Source organism: Oncorhynchus masou, chromosome 5, assembly GCF_036934945.1.
Source record: "Oncorhynchus masou masou isolate Uvic2021 chromosome 5, UVic_Omas_1.1, whole genome shotgun sequence".
Taxonomy (NCBI): domain Eukaryota; kingdom Metazoa; phylum Chordata; class Actinopteri; order Salmoniformes; family Salmonidae; genus Oncorhynchus; species Oncorhynchus masou.
Genome location: NC_088216.1, coordinates 46,999,401 through 47,017,863, shown reverse-complemented (window position 1 = coordinate 47,017,863; position 18,463 = coordinate 46,999,401). Strand labels below are relative to the sequence as shown.

General features: G+C 44.9%; 1 protein-coding gene across 1 annotated transcript in view; it reads right to left on the bottom strand.

The window, feature by feature from the left end:
- Positions 1–47: 47 nt before the first annotated feature.
- The window catches only part of LOC135539706 (laminin subunit beta-3-like), a 30,665-nt gene continuing 12,249 nt past the window's right edge, over positions 48–18,463 (bottom strand). Inside the window, exons 4-22 of the mRNA XM_064965761.1 lie at positions 18,229–18,343; positions 18,054–18,127; positions 17,741–17,932; positions 17,502–17,565; positions 17,098–17,285; positions 10,100–10,220; positions 9,673–9,861; positions 9,393–9,512; positions 8,951–9,241; positions 8,393–8,765; positions 8,037–8,197; positions 7,631–7,842; positions 7,130–7,333; positions 6,826–6,970; positions 6,432–6,639; positions 6,078–6,219; positions 5,737–5,913; positions 5,207–5,369; positions 48–2,690 (exon numbers count right to left, since the gene is read on the bottom strand). Of these exons, the coding sequence (XP_064821833.1) occupies positions 2,551–2,690; positions 5,207–5,369; positions 5,737–5,913; positions 6,078–6,219; positions 6,432–6,639; positions 6,826–6,970; positions 7,130–7,333; positions 7,631–7,842; positions 8,037–8,197; positions 8,393–8,765; positions 8,951–9,241; positions 9,393–9,512; positions 9,673–9,861; positions 10,100–10,220; positions 17,098–17,285; positions 17,502–17,565; positions 17,741–17,932; positions 18,054–18,127; positions 18,229–18,343 (3,279 nt within the window). The 3' untranslated portion in view covers positions 48–2,550. The remainder of the gene's footprint in view (positions 2,691–5,206; positions 5,370–5,736; positions 5,914–6,077; positions 6,220–6,431; positions 6,640–6,825; positions 6,971–7,129; positions 7,334–7,630; positions 7,843–8,036; positions 8,198–8,392; positions 8,766–8,950; positions 9,242–9,392; positions 9,513–9,672; positions 9,862–10,099; positions 10,221–17,097; positions 17,286–17,501; positions 17,566–17,740; positions 17,933–18,053; positions 18,128–18,228; positions 18,344–18,463) is intronic.

Below are 18,463 nucleotides of genomic sequence, written 5' to 3'. Positions count from 1 at the left end.
GACAAGGATGGGGGGAGAGACGTGGGGTTTCAGTTTAGAGAGCTGCAGCTCCCGTTTATTTTCTCCAATAAATCATAATTCATTATTGACTTGTGTGCTAAAAATAATAAACACAACATAGAAAGCTAAACATTTGCGTTAGGAAATTTCATATAAAGAATAAACATGAACATAATTATCATACCCATTATTTCCATGTCAGTATCAATCTTTGAAGGATATACAAAATATCTGAATTATTAATGTCCATATGCAACATGCTGCAACAACTCAACAGTCTACCACTACTGATACAACAGCGCATCATTAAATGCTCATACATTCACACATGAAACAAGAAAGTAAAATGGAAACAATATTGCGGGTTACTCATGTTGGGTATTGGATGCACAGATAATAGAAACGAAAAGGGATAAACGCTGGAGAGTATTTTCAAGAGGCATGGGTTCTTTGGTACTGAACTAAAGACAAGGGGAACTCAGGTATGTAATGAGGGAATTGGTTGCAGGTGCGCTCAGAGGAAAATCAAATCAAATGTTATTGGCCGTGTACACGTATTTTGCAGATGTTATCGCAGATGTCTAGCTCTAGCAGTGTAGCAATACCAACAATACAAAACACACACAAATCCAAACAATAAAAAGCATAGAGATGTATAGAGGTATCCAGTGCCCAAAAGCCTATATTAACATACATTGTGATGGCTCACAAGTGTCTGCAGTTTAAGGCAAAGTTAACAAACAAAAAAGTGCAATTAAAGGGACAGTTCCCTAAAAAGTATATTGCAAATGAGAGCCTTTTCTACAAAGTGGGTGAACTATCCCTTTAAAACACAGCTTGAAGAAAGAAATTCCTGCGGGGGTATGTTTCCCAAGTGCAGGGGGTTTGAAAATGTTTATGCTATAACAATTCATTTCTTAAAGTCACCCCACAATCAAGACAAATCTATAGGTGGTGGGGCTGACTAGTTGCCGACTCTTGTCATCTTACATTACATGGACAAGATCGTTTGCGTTTATGAGCTATTGAGAGTCCACTTACCATCACTGCATAGCAGCTTGAGTACACTACTAAAATACATAGAATAATTGATGTAACAGGCATTTCAATATGGGCTATTCTTGTTTTTATGACTTACAATCAACATGACCATGACATAGCGTATATACCCACATGACCATGACATAGCGTATACCCACATGACCATGACATAGAGTATACCCACATGACCATGACATAGCGTATACCCACATGACCATGACATAGCGTATACCCACATGACCATGACATAGCGTGTACCCACATGACCATGACATAGCGTATATACTCACATGACCATGACATAGCGTATACCCACATGACCATGACATAGCGTATATACTCACATGACCATGACATAGCGTATACCCACATGACCATGACATAGCGTATACCCACATGACCATGACATAGCGTATATACTCACATGACCATGACATAGCGTATACCCACATGACCATGACATAGCGTATACCCACATGACATGGAAAGTCTCTTCTAATTTAGGCAAATTAGATTTCAAATAAGTAGTTACACCAGCAAAATTGGGAAGAAGTGTAATAATAAAAGATTTGTGAGGAATAACAGTATTGTTCTTGCTGACAAACACACTCATTATCCTATAATAAGATCATCATTAGGAATAGGATTTGTTCCACTGTCTTACATCAGCTAATGTGAAGGAAAGAAATGAAACAGAAAATCTCCTGAAGACAACATGGCATAGTCCAAATCTACCCAAGACTACACCCTACCCAAATGACATCTATTTATTTCCCCCCCCTCCGCCCACTAGGATAAAACGTACACTCTCTCTTTCTCCGTGTGCCATCTTAAACCAAATGTGTGCCTGTCTAGTTACCAGGTTGTTAGCTAATAAGGTATCGTGACTGAACAAGCTTGTTTGCTATTCAACAAATCATCTAATTAGCAATCCCCAAGTAGCCTGGTTTTGAAGCGGCAGGGACACGGTTTATTTATCTTTATGCTTCCGGCGAATTCACGATAGTAAAAAACAACGACAACATATCTCCGTTAAAATGGATCACATCTTTTGAACGGTTTGGGCTAGTGACACACAGTTTTCAGCAAAGTAATGCTAAAATCATGACAGTCTCTGTTTCAGTATGATATGTTGGATAAAGGAATAAAGACAGACACCAATGTCTGGTTCAATAGCCTTGTCAACGAGACTCTGTAACAGTCTCTATGGCATACTGCCTAGCGTGTAAGTGATAGGCCAGTATGGGAACTCATATCAGACATACGGCCTGCAATTTCTATATTCATCAAAAGGTTTGGGGCTGGACCAAAAACATTCAGGGCTGCAACCCCAGAAATCCCAGGCCTACTGATGTCACTGGGATGTCGTAGGATAAAGTTAAAAACCTCACATCATGAAAAAATATATTTAGTGGGACATTTATTCTACAAAATGGGACAAAATAAATAACATCACTCCTCTATCTCAATGAAGAGGCTATTTGAGGATGACCTCTGCCCATTTACCTCTCAGCCCTGGCAGGTGGAGAGGATCTTGACCTTCTGTCTCATGTCAGCCAGGAGGTCCCGCAGTTTGCCGTCCAGACCGGTCAGCCTCTGGGACTTCAGTAGGACCTCATCCTGTAGTCTACGCAGAGAGTCTGCTTTACCTGAACATAGAGGGGGAGAGAGGAGAGAGAGGGGGGAGAGCAGGAACAGGAAGAGAGGGGAATGTTTTTTTATTTACATATATATATATACAGTGGGGCAAAAAACTATTTAGTCAGCCACCAATTGTGCAAGTTCTCCCACTTAAAAAGATGAGAGAGGCCTGTAATTTTCATCATAGGTACACTTCAACTATGACAGACAAAATGAGAAGAAAAAAAACTAGAAAATCACATTGTAGGATTTTTTATGAATTTATTTGCAAATTATGGTGGAAAATAAGTATTTGGTCAATAACAAAAGTTTATCTCAATACTTTGTTATATACCCTTTGTTGGCAATGACAGAGGTCAAACGTTTTCTGTAAGTCTTCACAAGGTTTTCACACACTGCTGCTGGTATTTTGGCCCATTCCTCCATGCAGATCTCCTCTAGAGCAGTGATGTTTTGGGGCTGTTGCTGGGCAACACGGACTTTCAACTCCCTCCAAAGATTTTCTATGGGATTGAGATCTGGAGACTGGCTTGGCCACTCCAGGACCTTGAAATGCTTCTTACGAAGCCACTCCTTCGTTGCCCGGGCGGTGTGTTTGGGATCTCACGATACATGGCCCCATTCATTCTTTCCTTTACACGGATCAGTCAACCTGGTCCCTTTGCAGAAAAACAGTCCCAAAGCATGATGTTTCCACCCCCATGCTTCACAGTAGGAATGGTGTTCTTTGGATGCAACTCAGCATTCTTTGTCCTCCAAACACGACCAGTTGAGTTTTTACCAAAAAGTTATATTTTGGTTTCATCTGACCATATGACATTCTCCCAATCTTCTTCTAGATCATCCAAATGCTCTCTAGCAAACTTCAGACGGGCCTGGACATGTACTGGTTTAAGCAGGGGGACATGTCTGGCACTGCAGGATTTGAGTCCCTGGCGGCGTAGTGTGTTACCGATGATAGGCTTGGTTACTTTGGTCCCAGCTCTCTGCAGGTCATTCACTAGGTCCCCGCGTGTGGTTCTGGGATTTTTGCTCACCGTTCTTGTGATCATTTTGACCCCACGGGGTGAGATCTTGAGTGGAGCCCCAGATCGAGGGAGATTATCAGTGGTCTTGTATGTCTTAGATTTCCTAATAATTGCTCCCACAGTTGATTTCTTCAAACCAAGCTGCTTACATATTGCAGATTCAGTCTTCCCAGCCTGGTGCAGGTCTACAATTTTGTTTCTGGTGTCCTTTGACAGCTCTTTGGTCTTGGCCATAGTGGAGTTTGGAGTGTAACTGTTTGAGGTTGTGGACAGGTGTCTTTTATACTGATAACAAGTTCAAACAGGTGCCATTAATACAGGTAACGAGTGGAGGACAGAGGAGCCTCTTAACGGTCTATGAGAGCCAGAAATCGTGCTTCTTTGTAGGTGACCAAATACTTATTTTCCACCATAATTCGTAAATAAATGCATTAAAAATCCTCCAATGTGATTTTCTGGAGAAAAAAAAAATCTCATTTTGTCTGTCATAGTTGAAGTGCACCTATGATGAAAATTACAGGCCTCTCTCATCTTTTTAAGTGGGATAACTTACACAATTGGTGGCTGACTAAATAGTTTTTTGCCCCACTGTATATCAAATCAAATTTGATTTGTCACATGCTCCGAATACAACAGGTGTAGTAGACCTTACAGTGAAATGCTTACTTACAAGCCCTTAATTAACCAACTATGCAGTTTTAAGTAAGTGTAAAGTCAAAAATAGATAAGTTAAAAATAAAATAACAAATAGGTTAAAGAGCAGCAGTAAAATAACAGTAGTGAGGCTATATACAGCGCAAATTCATGTTGACATGGGTGAGTGAAATATATATAAAAGCCAGAGAGGGGAATGATCATCATCACATCATTTCAGCAATCAGTGCCTTTAGTGCTCAATTCAATCCGATGTTCTGAAGATCAGCGTTGTAGCGGCTATTGACATTTAAAGGCAATGTTCCCGTGATAGGGGAGACTGCATTCACAGTAAACGATGTACATGTCCAGCCCGGCTGACGCGACCCACGTGACTCACAGTGCAGGGAGCGCTGTGACCACACTGGTCTGGAAAGGAGGCCGTGTGTTAATGCAATAGTCACTCAGTTTGCTTGGTTCTCTCAAAAAGAAATTTTCCTCAGGGGTTGAAACCTCTCGTTGTTTGGATTAGAAAATCCAACCATTGTAATGGAAGCGGGCGGCGCTCTGCAGCTGTGTGTGGCTTTGCGTGTGGGGGGTTTTAAGTGAGAAAGAGGAGAGCCATCCAGTAAAAGCACAGCCCTCTTCATCATCGACACATTGTGCCGAAAATATCAAAGAGCCATTTCAGACTATGAAGTCAGGAGGACGTTGAGATTTTGGTGAATTTCAGCAATATGGAATGAATCGAGCCAATGTTCCACAAATGCATTATGCCTGCATACTGGATGGGCTGTGCAAACAGTCAAATCAAATCAAATTTGCCAGGTGTGTTTGTATCCCCTCGCTATCCTCCTCCGTACCTGCTAGTGCCTTCATCATGTCTCCAGTGTCCTGGGCCAGAGAACCAGCCTCCTCCTGCAGCTTCCGGAGACGCTCACCTGTCGTCCCCGACCCATCGCCATGACCACTGGTCCTCTCTGCAGCACGCAGCTGCTCCAGCTGCTTATCCAGGGACGCCAGGTCCTATAAACAAAGAGACAGGCAGTTTAGCACACACACACACACACACACACACACACACACACACACACACACACACACACACACACACACAGAGAGAGACACAGACACGGGCAAACACACACACACATACACACACAACACAGGAGGTTGGTGGCACCTTAATTGGGGAGGACGGACTCGCGGTAATGTCTGGAGCCGAATGAGTGGAATGGTATCAAATACATCAAACATGCAAACAAGTCATTATTATGAGCCGCCCTCCCGCCAGCAGCCTCCACTGACATACACGTACACATACACACACGTATAAACAGTAGGCATGCAGGAACAGTACCACACACACACATATACCTTAACACACACTCACCCTGGTCGCAGCATCTGCCTCCTTGTTAGCCTTATTTGCCTCTCCCTCAGCATTCTGGGCCAGCAGACCACCAGAGCGCACCAGCGCCTTGAGCCCCTCCAGCTGAGGTTTCATTCCCTCAGCCAGGGCAGACACCTCCCCTAGAGCCTTCACCGCGGGAGTCAACTGGGCCTTGGTCTGGAGGGAGGAGGGGATCAAAATGAGAGAGGAATAGTAAGGTAAGAAGCTGTGAAGGATTTGGGAAAATGGAGGCAAAACAATCAGTGTCAGACTAGTTTGAAAGCATAATTGTACTTATTGGAGCACATTAGCTCAAATGGACTCGTTCATCTCTCGCTCACCTGTGCGAGACTGTTGCTGATGTCTTCCACTATGTCCAGGCTGTCCTGCACTTTGTCGTTCAGGCCAGAGAGGGAGCCCTCCACTGCTGTGAAACCCTCCAGCAGCCCGTCAACATCATCCTTCACACCCAGCCCAGCGTCCCTGTCACACAGCACACAACAAAGTTAGGACAATGTTACAGCAACCTTACGGCAACGTTCACAGCAGTCTCAGTAACGTTAAAGGGACTTCTGAAACCACACAGCATTTTCATACATGACATCAATTACAACTAACACTTTACTTAAACCATGGTGGCTTCCAGTACATAGCCCTGTCATAAGAGTGACATAAGAGGTCATAAGATGTTATACCTGGCGTCCTGGGCCTCCTGTAGCAGGCGCCGGGCGGTGTCGAGCTGTGGTCCAGCCTGGTCCAGGACTGCTTTGCTGTCTGGGAGTCCTGCCGCCAGGGCTCTGATCTCCTGAAGCTTCCTCTTTAGAGCTGGCAGACTGAGAGGCAGCTTGGCGTTCAAGATCCACTCACTCACCGTGCTGATGTCTGTCGGGTCTGACGACGGGTCTGGAGTCAAGGAGGGAGGGAGAGAGAGAAGAGGATTGCAGGAGGGAGGATGAGAAAGAGTGTTAGAGACGAGAGGAATGTCAGTGAACCACACACTCACAAAGATGCAATACAATACCTTTACTACTAATAAAACAGTGTAAATAGGTTATTGAAGGTACTGGAACATAACCGTCGATGTGTCACCTGACAGGAAGTCCTTCAGCTCTTTAACAAAGTATCTTGTCTCCTGCAGATCTGCCTCCAAGTCATCCCTGGCCCGCCTCATCTGATTGACCAGATCGTCCGTGGACTGTCTGACCAGATTGACCGTGTCCTGTGTTTTCTGGATCTGTGCATTGAATGGAGAAAGGAGCAAAGCATTGAACGACATATGATGAAACAAACCACTTAATTGACTGAAGGACATATACTACATGTCAGTATTCAAACCCAATAAACAGTTATATAGGTTATAACATACAGTAAACAAACAAGTGTCACCTCCTACCTGTGCGGCAGCCTGTGTGATCTTTCCATTGAGCTGCTGCAGTCTGTCCTTTACCTCCTCAGCATCGCTCACAGCTCGGGTCCCCAGAGGCAGAGCCCCAACGCAACTCTCGCCACGACCACAGGGTGGCGCCCCCTCCGCAGGGCACAGCTCACCATCACACTGGGCAGGGGTACAAGGGGCAGAGCGCACACTGCCACACACCTGAGAGACAGGGAATAAAAATACACAGTCACGTTAAGGTGGAGTTAGGGTTATTAAGGGTAGGGCTAGGTCTAGGGTTAAGGCTAGGGCTAAGGCTAGGGCTAAGGGTTAAAGCTAGGATTAAGGCTAGGTCTAGGGTTTAGGGTTAAGGGTTAAAGCTAGGGTTAAGGCTAGGTCTTTGGTTTAGGGGTAAGGGTAAAAGCTAGGGTTATGGCTAGGTCTTTGGTTAAGGCTAGGGCTAAGGCTAGGGTTAAGGGTTAAGGCTAGGTCTAGGGTTAATTCTAGGGTTAAGCTTACCTGCTTGGCAGTGGGTGAGAGGTCAGGTTTGGTGTTCAGCTGCTGGTTGAGTTTCTCCAGGTCTCTGGTGTTTTCTGGTTGAACCTGGTTCTGGAGGTCAAGAGCGTCCTCTCTAACCGCTGAAGATTGATCTACAGTCTTCCCACTAGCATCCACAATCTTCGCCGCATCCGTGGACTCGTCATAGGCATTCTTTATAGAAGAGAAGGCCCCTGTGAGAGAACAAACCAAGATGACAGACAAACAGCTGTGTTAGCAGCCATAAATGAGCGAAAACAAAACCAGACGGGTCTCAAGTTTTGATATGGTTCTAATTTTGATTTCTGGATTCTAAATTCCTCACTGAGCCTTTTTGTGGTCACACACGGATGGTGCTCCCAGTTCTGCGGTGGCGTATCTCTTTCACCTGCATGGTTGGAGTTGATAGGGTTCCTTAGAGCATCTCTCTTGGAGTTGTACAGCAAACCCAGACCGCCCAGGAGAGCCTGCAACTCGTCCAGCTGTGAGCCCAGCTCCAGGCCTCTGCCTTGGGGTAACAGATCCCCATCCACCTGATCTAACTGGTCCCTGGACGATTACAATGGGGATGAGGGATTGTGAGCTAGGTAATGAAGGACAGTGGCCTTCAGATCTAGGGGTGTTTACATTTGGACAACGAAAATATCTCATTTTGAAAGCAAAGTATTGCAGGTTATGGAATCTGATGCCCACTTTTATTTGCGCATTCTACGTTTTCCCGGGGGCATCTGAACATCTCCCTACCTTAGTCTGCGTAGCTGAAAGAGGGCGTCGTTGACTTGTCTCATAGAGGGAGTTGGGAGTGGGAGCGAGTCACGTATCTGGATGAGTGTGGCCTCCAAGGCCTGGATGCGGAGACCCAGACCGGTGGGCAACGAGCCGCCAGGACGAGAGGGGATTCTGGCGGAGAGTCTCTCTAGGTCCAGGGTGAGGTTCTGGATGTAGGAGTCCAGAGAGAAGAAGCAGGAGGGGCAGACTTCACAGTCGGGAAAGGAGTAAACATGGCCACGGCTACAGGCATCGCAACGAGTACCTATGACACCAATACGGCACCGGCAGGCCCCTGTACGCTTATCACAGCCTCCTGGTACCATGCCTCCGGCAGCACACTGACACACTGCAGAGAGAGGGAGAGAGGGAGGAGGTGGAGAGAGAGGGAGACGGAGAAAGGGAGGGCGACATGAAGAGGAAAGAAATTGTTTGACTTAGTTGTCCATTTGGACTGAATTGATCAAAGCATTGAACAAAGCATGTCTAAGAACCTTTGAACCTTTCTATGACAGAACACGACCGGTCACTTACGTCTGCAGCCAATGAGAGGGTCTCCATAAGTGTTGTCAGGGCATTCTGTACAGGTACGACCTCCGAACCCTGACCTGCACTGACACTGACCCGTACTCCGGTCGCAGGTGTCACCATGGGAGTTGGTGGGGTCACAGCGACAGGGCTCACAGCCGTGGGGGGAGGAGGGGTTCCAGTAACCACGGGAACAGAGTTCACAAGTCAGCCCCTGGTGGTAAGGTCGACAGGGACACTGACCGCTCACAGGGTCACACACACTGGACAGGGAGCCCTCTGCACTGCAGAAGCACTCTGGAGAAGACATCCAGTCAGATGGGGATAGACATACACATACACTCTGGACACCACCACAGAATGGCGAATACAGTTGTAAGTAATCATAACACAGGGAGAGTTTATGAAAGGGTTCAGGGTCAAGGGTGAAAGGTGAAAGGCGACTCACTCGTGCAGCCCAGAGGGTTGGAGGCAGTCAGGCCATAGTATCCCATCTTGCAGCGACACGACCCTGTGACATCATCACACCGACCCCCATTCTCCGCCCCCTCAGCACTGCAATGGCAGCCTGTACAAAACACAGGGAACAAAACAGAAACACAACAAAGATATTAGAACACTGCAGCATATTGTGGTGCTGATTAAACCTATAGTAGGAGAGAACGAGAAATAAAGGCAGTAGTATTTGATGAATATATATTATTAAACCCAGTGTTAAGATCACTCACGTGTGCAGGCATCAGGCTGGTCTATGCTGCTCCGGTAGTTGAGTTGGTATCCAGGGGCACAGCGGTCACATTTGGGCCCGGTTGTGTGGTGCAGACAGCCCTCGCACACTCCCCCACTCCTCCATCCACTCGCCTCATACACAGATGGGTCGAAACGGCACCGCTGGGAGTGGTTGTTACATTCACAACCTACAGGGGGCAGCACCAGAGGAAATATTCAACATATCATATGAACATACCAACGCATCTGTGGCTGCATGTGTTCCGTCCACTCACTCGCAACTGTACTGAGGGTGTTCAGTCTCCATAGGAAGAGGACTTATATTTGCTGATTACGCGCTACTTTAGTACAGTCCTCCTACTCCTGCACACATGCAAATAAACAAAAAGATGCAGTCAGTGATTTAAGGCATCAGTGGTTGCGTACGTTTGCAGGTGTGTGTGTTTCCCTCCTCTGCAGATCTCCAGGGCAGGTCGTTGTAGAGATCAGCACATTGCTCACAGTTTACACCTGCTGTGTTGTGCTGACACTCACACTGAGCACTAACCTGCAACACACAGGGAGAGTGAGACACATTCAGAGGGTGAATGTGCAAGACAAAATATTTCAATGCTTTGAACGGGGTAGTAGTAGGTGTCATGTTTCCCGTGTGTATAAACAATGGTCCACCACCCAAAGGACATCCGGCCAACATGACACAACAGTAGGAAACATTGGAGTCAACATGGACAGCATCCCTGTGAAACGCTTTCGACACCTTGTAGAGTCCATTCCCCGACGAATTGAGGCTGTTCTCAGGGCAAAATGGGATGCAACAGAATACTAGGAAGTTGTTCCTAATGTTTTGTACACTCAGCATATGTGCCTATGGGTTTTCGGTACAGAGTATGTGAGCATAGTTGAGTGGTCGGAAATCCCTCCAATCGAAGCGCACTTCCTTTTCCAACCGCTCTTCTAAAAACCGCTCTTCTAAAAACCGCTCTGTCCTCACAGGGGGGACTGCCGCTCCAAATTCGCTCCATTCATTAAAATCACAATATAACCAACACCAGTCTGTTGTTGTGACCTGGACCTACCATTTGGTTTTGAAGTACTGAAACCAAACCATATGATTTGAATGAAAAGTATTTTAATAAACATGAAAGGGTGAACGTGAGAATCACTCGTCATTTCAAGTAGGCTTCATGTCATATTAAACTGAAGCCACATCCACTTTTTAAGATGGCAGCAAGCATGTCTTTGGTCTCATCAGTTTGTAGCTGAAAAAATTTGTACAGATTTTTTTTGGTCTCCATCTACCTATGGTTCATCTGGCTGTAAACACACTGGACAATAATACAATATTGCATACAGAGTCAATGTGCCTTAGATGTTTGTGGACTATAGCGCTTGCCATCCTCCCAGCTTCTACCAGCCTGTACTGAAAACTAACTCCAAGGTGTTTCTCTCCTGGCTATCATACAGGAATGACCTCCGTTGCGTTGCTGTTTTGATGGTCCCCAGCATTTAATCGCCTTGAGTAAGTCATAGTTCTCTCCTTGCTCCTGTTATGCTGTCGAGTTTTGTGCCTCTTGGTTGTATTTATTGTGGGTCCTAGTGCTGGCTGATTTCTAGTCTATGGTTGGGTTCTGGCTTGCTGCCTATAACTCTGCTGATTTAATCTAACTATCACACTGTGTGGATTGATTGACTTTTAGTTGATTCCTCGCCAACCCATTTTATTTGCATTTAACTGCATTTTTTTCAAAATGGCATCTACCACTTTCACCATCAGGGGAACTGACTTTTACCAGACTGGCAGTAACCACTTTTAGAGACTACGGTGAACGTTTATTCCCACGTAGGAGCTGCAACTATTTTGCACCGCTCCCGGGATAATATTGGCCGTCCTAATTTCCAGTGTGGAAACTGTCAGAATATTGTCTGAGCTGAACGTCAAGAGTAACAAATTGAGACATTGCATTGTATCCTGGATAGGTCCCACTTTAAGACCTTTTCCTTTTCTACTCCTCAGCCTGGTCGTCGTGCCACTGCCTCGCCAACGTGTTGCCACTCTCTGACGGACTGGGCTGCCCTGCAAAGACCCCTCCCTAGTGAAGTCACCTCTCCCCTCGCATCTCACCCAGTCCTCCTATCCTACCCCGACCTTCCATCCCGGCCGCCCCTCCCCACCCCCCTTGGAGAATAAACCTGGCAGATGCCACGGTTATCGATCCTGCATCCCAGTGGAGGCACGTCACACACCCCACGTCACACACCCCACATCCCATCCTGCTGACCCAACAGCTTCTCCCACCTGCCAGAGATTCCTGCTCCTTCATCCTCTACCCTATCTCCTGAGGGTACAGCTCAGAAGGTCTCTACCACAGGCCCGTATTTCCCGGACTCCGTCACACATCAGGCCTCCTGGGCTCCCTCGCACATCAGGCCTCCTGGGCTACCTCGCACATCAGGCCTCCTGGGCTCCCTCGCACATCAGGCCTCCTGGGCTACCTCGCACATCAGGCCTCCTGGGCTCCCTCGCACATCAGGCCTCCTGGGCTACCTCGCACATCCCTCCTGGGCACATCAGGCCTCCTGGGGCTCATTAGGCCTCTGGGCACATCAGGCCTCCTGGGGCTACCTCCTGGGCTACCTCACACATCAGGCCTCCTGGGCTACCTCACACATTAGGCCTCCTGGGCTCCCTCGCACATCAGGGCTCCCGGGCTACCTCGTACATTAGGCCTCCCGGGTGCCAAGGGCTGCTGCTGTCGTAGTGCACGTGGGATCAAATTACATTAAAAAAGGGCTAATCAGAGCTAATGAAACAGGATTTTATTGAGCCGATCAACACCCTAAAAGGCTCTGAAAAGCCTCCAATTATCTCTGGTCCAATATCACTGTCATGTCTAGTTCTGATAAGCTTCCCAGTAAAGCAATTGAAAACAATCAAGCATCCCAGAAAAGTGCTAAAAATAGCCCACATTAACATATGTAGCCTAATAAATAAGGTTCATGAAATCTAGAAAATTAATTTACTGACCATCTCAGAAACTCACTTAGATAATACATTTGGTATAGTGGTAGCAATACCTGTAAAGCCCAATCTTGTAGGAAGTTGCTATAGACCACCGCGCTAACAGTCAGTATCTGGATAATATGTGTGAAATGCTTGATAATGTATGTGATATCAACAGAAAAGCATATTTTCTGGGTGTTCTAAATATTGACTAGCTTTTGTCAAGCTGTCCACTCAAGAAAAAGCTTAAAACGGTAACCAGTGCCTGCAACCCTGGTTCAGGTTATCAGTCAACCTACCAGAGTGTTTACAAACAGCCCAGGGATGAAATCCACATCCACATGTATTGATCACATCTTTAGTAACGCTGCAGAAATCTGCTGTAAAGCTGTATCCAAATCCATCAGATGTAGTGATGACAATATGGTAGACATATCTAGGAAAACCAGAGATCCAAAGGCTGGACCTAATATTGTGTATAAAAAGGTCCTACAGGAGGTTTTGTAGTGATTCCTATGTTGATGTAAAGAATATTTGCTGGTCTGTGATGTGTATTTTTTTTTACATTTTACCTTTATTCAACTAGACATGTCCGTTAAGAACAAATTCTTATTTTCAATGGCGGCCTAGGAACAGTGGGTTAACTGCCTGTTCAGGGGCAGAACGACAGATTTGGACCTTGTCAGCTCAGGACTTTGAACATGAAACATTTTGGTTACTATTCCAACGCTCTAACCACTAGGCTACCCTGCCGCCCCAATGAGAAGCAACCAGACGCTGCACTTGACACATTTAATGAAATTAGTTACTCCAGTTAATATAAACATGCACAGATTAAGAAAATGACTGTAAAAACTGTTAAATCCCAGTAATTGATGAGGAATTGAAAAGTGTTATGGTTTAGAGGGATGAGGCAAAAGGAATGGCAAATAAGTCTGGCTGCACAACCGATTGGCAAACACACTGCAAATTGAGAAATCATGTGACTGAACAGAACAAAAATAATAAAATAAAAAACTATACTATGAAACAAAGATAAATGATATAACGAATTATAGTAAAACTCTTTGGAGCTCCTTAAATTACATTTTGGGCAAAAAGGCATACTCAACTCAATCATTCATTTATTGAATGAGACGGCTCATTCATCACAAAACCCACTGATATTGCCAACTTTATTGATTTTTTTATTGGCAAGTTTAACAAATTTAGGCATGACATGCCAGCAACAAACGCAGAACCAACACATCCAAGTATAACTGATCAAATTAAGAAAGACAAGTGTTGTAATTTTGAATTCAGTAAAGTGAATGTGGAAGAGGTGAAAACATGATTGTTGTCTATCAAAAAATGACAAGCCACCTGGGTCTTGACAATTTGGACGGAAAATTACTAAGGATGATAGCGGAATATATTGCCACTCCTATTTGCCATCTCTTCTATCTAAGCTTACAAAAAAGTGTGTGCCCTCAGGCCTGAAGGGAAGCAAAAGTCATTCCACTATCCAAGAACAGTAAAGCCCCATTTACTGGCTCAAATAACTGACCAATCAGCCTGTTACCAAGGCTTAGTAATCTTTAGGAAAAAATAGTGTTTGACCAGATACAATGCAAGTTTACAAGAAATAATTTAACAACAGACGTTCAGCACGCTTATAGAGAAGTGCCTTCAAACATGCACATTTAACTTACACAAATGACTGATGATTCGCTGAGAGAAATTGATAATAAAAGATAGTGGGAGCTGTTTTGTTAGACTTCAGTGCGGCTTTTGACATTATCGATCATAGTATACTGCTATATAAATGTATATGTTATGGCTTTATACCCCTTTACACTGTGGATTGAGAGTTACCCATCTAACAGAACACAGAGGGTGTTCTTTAATGGTAGCCTCTCCAACATAATCCATGTAGAATCAGGCATTCCCCAGGGTAGCTACTTTTAAAATCTTTACTAATGACCTGCCACTGGTTCTGAGTAAAGCCTGTGTGTCTATGTATGCGGATGACTCAACACTATACACGTCAGCTACTACAGTGAGTGAAATCACTGCAACACTTCAAATCAAATCAAATTTTATTTGTCACATACACATGGTTAGCAGATGTTAATGCGAGTGTAGCGAAATGCTTGTAGTGTAGCGAAATGCTTAACAAAGAGCTGCAGTCAGTTTCAGATTAGGTGGCAATAAATAGCTTCGTCCCACATATTTCAAACTAAAAGCATTTTATTGAGACAAATCATTCACTAAACCCTAAACCTCAACTAAATGTGGAAATTGTGCAAGTTGAGGAGACTAAACTTCTTGGAGTAACCCTGGATTGTAAACTGTTATTGTGAAAACATATTGGTGCAACAGTAGCTAAGATGAGGAGAGGCCTGTCCATATTAAAGTGCTGCTCTACCTTCTTAACAACAATATCCACAAGGCAGGTCCTACAGGCCCTAGAGGGACTTGGGAAAATTACAACTGGCTCAGAACATGACAGCACGGCTGGCCTTTAAATGTACAAGGAGAACTAACATTAATAATATGCATGTAAATCTCTCATGGCTCAAAGTGGAGGAGAGATTGACTTCATCACTACTTGCTTTTGTAAGAAGTATTGACTTGTTGAATGCACAGAGGTGTCTGTTTTAAACTACTCGCACACAGCTCGGACACCCATGCATACCCACAAGACATGCCACCAGAGGTCTCTTCACAGTTCTCAAGTCCAGAACGGACTATGACAGGCGCACAGTACTACATACAGCCATGTAGCCATGGCTCTCTCTATTCCACATCAAGTAACTCACGCAAGCAGTAAAATCTGATAAATAAAAAACATACAGATAAAAATACACCTTGTGGAACAACGAGGACTGTGAAGAGTCACAAACGCAGGTACAAACACACATAACACACATACCATACACAATATATACACACGTACATCTGTATTGTGTGTAGTAGTAGAGTAGTGGCCCGAGGGCACACACTTAATGTATTGTGAAATCTGTTGGAAAATATATATATATATTTTTGTATTTTAATGTTTAGAATGTATATTATAATGTAAATTACTGCCTTCATTATTGCTGGACCCCAGGAGAAGCAGCTGCTGCCAAGGGGATCCATAATAAATATAAATACAAACACCATATAAACACTAAATAGGTCAGGGATGGAAAATGGAACAGAAATGAATTATTTAGGCTATATTATTTCAATTATTTCAAGGCTCTAGCCTACAAAGAAATACATTGTGAAGCATTTGTGAGTGCGACACACTATGCTGGTTGGGAGTCAGGGACATTAAGCGCTCAGCATTTAAACATTTTGTTGTATAAAATCATTTTTATTTATAAATGGTCCATATAGGTTGTGACCTGCTTAGAATTAAATGTAAAATTAAACAAAAAATGTCTTACAGTGCCTTTGAATTAATTTTTAGATACACCAGTTTGGCCAGAGTCTGTGGTTTCTGGCTCATGTGATGGTGTCTGGAGAGCAGGCCAGTAGTGAAGAATATCCTCTCCACGCTTGCAGAACCACTAGGGATGCTAAATACCCTTTTGTCCACTCTTGCCAGGCTGGACAGGGATGCAGAGTTTTCTTCTTCTATAGGTAGGTCTAAAAGGTTTTCAGGCAAAATAACCCATTCAAAACGGAAAGCTCCTTAGAAGTTGGAATATGCCAGGTCTATTGGGCCAAAATCAATAATGGCTTATTGTATAGATGATAATAGAACAAAAATGAAGGAAACTTTTAAGGGATCTGATTTTAAGTTTATAAATACTTTGCTACAATGACTCATTAGCTATCCACCTTGTTCCTGTCTTGTAACATGTGCATGTAGTAAGTACACCATCAAGCTTTTGGGATAGGTGTCTTTTCAACTCCATGACTAGCTAAAGCAAGTGGCTATAGCAGCACACAAGTAGACTACAAATGCATGCTGGGCTGGGCATGACGTGAGCACATGAAGTGAGCGCTATTGGAGTGGCCGAGAAGACCGATGCTCCATCCTTTGGGAATCTCTCTACACGCTCCAGTCAAATTGGGCACGCTCCTCGCTTCGCTCCGCTCACATACTCTGGTTGGGTATAGGTGGTTGGTAATAGTCTTAGGCAGACAGCAGTTGGCCTGTAGATGTGTGTTGTATGTGTTAGGTATACTATAACTGTGTGTTAGGTGGTTGGCTGTGGTATCATACCTGTGTGCTAGGCATCTGGTTGGCAGTAGTATCATACCTGTGTGCTAGGCATCTGGTTGGCAGTAGTATCATACCTGTGTTCTAGGCATCTGGTTGGCAGTAGTATCATACCTGTGTGCTAGGCATCTGGTTGGCAGTAGTATCATACCTGTGTGCTAGGCATCTGGTTGGCAGTAGTATCATACCTGTGTGCTAGGCATCTGGTTGGCAGTAGTATCATACCTGTGTGCTAGGCATCTGGTTGGCAGTAGTATCCTGCAGACAGCGGTTGGCATGGCCGTGGCAGAGGCAGGTGCCCATCACTCTCATCTCTCTGAGGGCATAAAACAGAGAGGGGGTGCGGCCGGGCAAGCGGGGCACAGCACCCAGCTCAGTCAACTTCACCCGCAGGCCTGTCAATCCTGACACCTCTGGGGACCGAGAGAGAGCTGTCAATCACTGGGCAAAGCATCTCATTGAATCAGGAATGTTCAATCATGAAATGTGTAAGTGGCTCTGGAGGAGAGCACTTGCTAAATGTCTCAAATATAATGCATAAGGGCATTACATTGTCCATAGTAACAGTGGGCGTTGTCCATAGTAACAGTGGATGGGTAAGTGAATATGGTTGATCATGTTTATCTTACCTTGAATCTTCTGCCCATTGGGGACGCTGATGCTAGAGAACTGGCGCAAGGGGCTGAACTGAATCTGTGTAATGCAATGAGGAAAATCAAAAAGGGGAACAGCAGAACATTTCATCTCTGGATAACACAAATTATCATGGGAATTTCCTCCTGTTTCCAACGTTGTTACCCCGTTATCTCATAAACCCGACCCTACATTGTGGGAGGTAACTGTCTGCCTAGGGAGACTCCACCCTTACAGTCTGGTCCTGGTAAGAGTTAGCGGGGACGGGGGGTAGCGTGTAGCAGTAGATCTGGTCCAGAGAACGTGGCATAGTCATGGCAATGCCAGGGAAGGCCGAGCGACAGTCTGAGGCCATGTAGAGTGACGGTTGCCAGGTTTGACCATTATCCAACGTCCTCTCCACCACCAGCGCACTAGGACGGGGACCCTGTGTATAGAGGCAACCGGAAAATCAGTCCATAAGACTGTACAGCATTTAAAAAAAAGACAATTCTGCCCTTGCACATTGGAAAAGCCCTGAACATGCTGCTCTGGCAGCTGGGTCTTACCTTGAAGGTCAGAATGATGGTGTCCAGCTGAAACAGGTTCTGTAGGTCCAACTGTAGAGTGACCGGACTCACGTCTAAAGAAACATAGGTTGTCTTTATTTTGGTGGGTCACGATAAGAAAGTTTTAGGATGGGTCACTCACAACATGTGTCCTGTAGCTCTGTAATCCCCTCACCTTTCCTGGCCTGCCACCACCTGTTGGGTCCAGCGGTGGATAGAACATTCTGGATGGTGTGAGCCAACTGACTGGATGGGTTCCTGGAGTCACAGGTACAGCACTTCATCCTCCACTGAGAGAGAGAAAGATACTCCTTAGCATAATTTACTGTATATAAGGTCATGCAAACAAAGTATGTTTGATTTTTTAGAATGTAAGGGGGATAAAAAAATAAAAATAAATCTAAAGATAT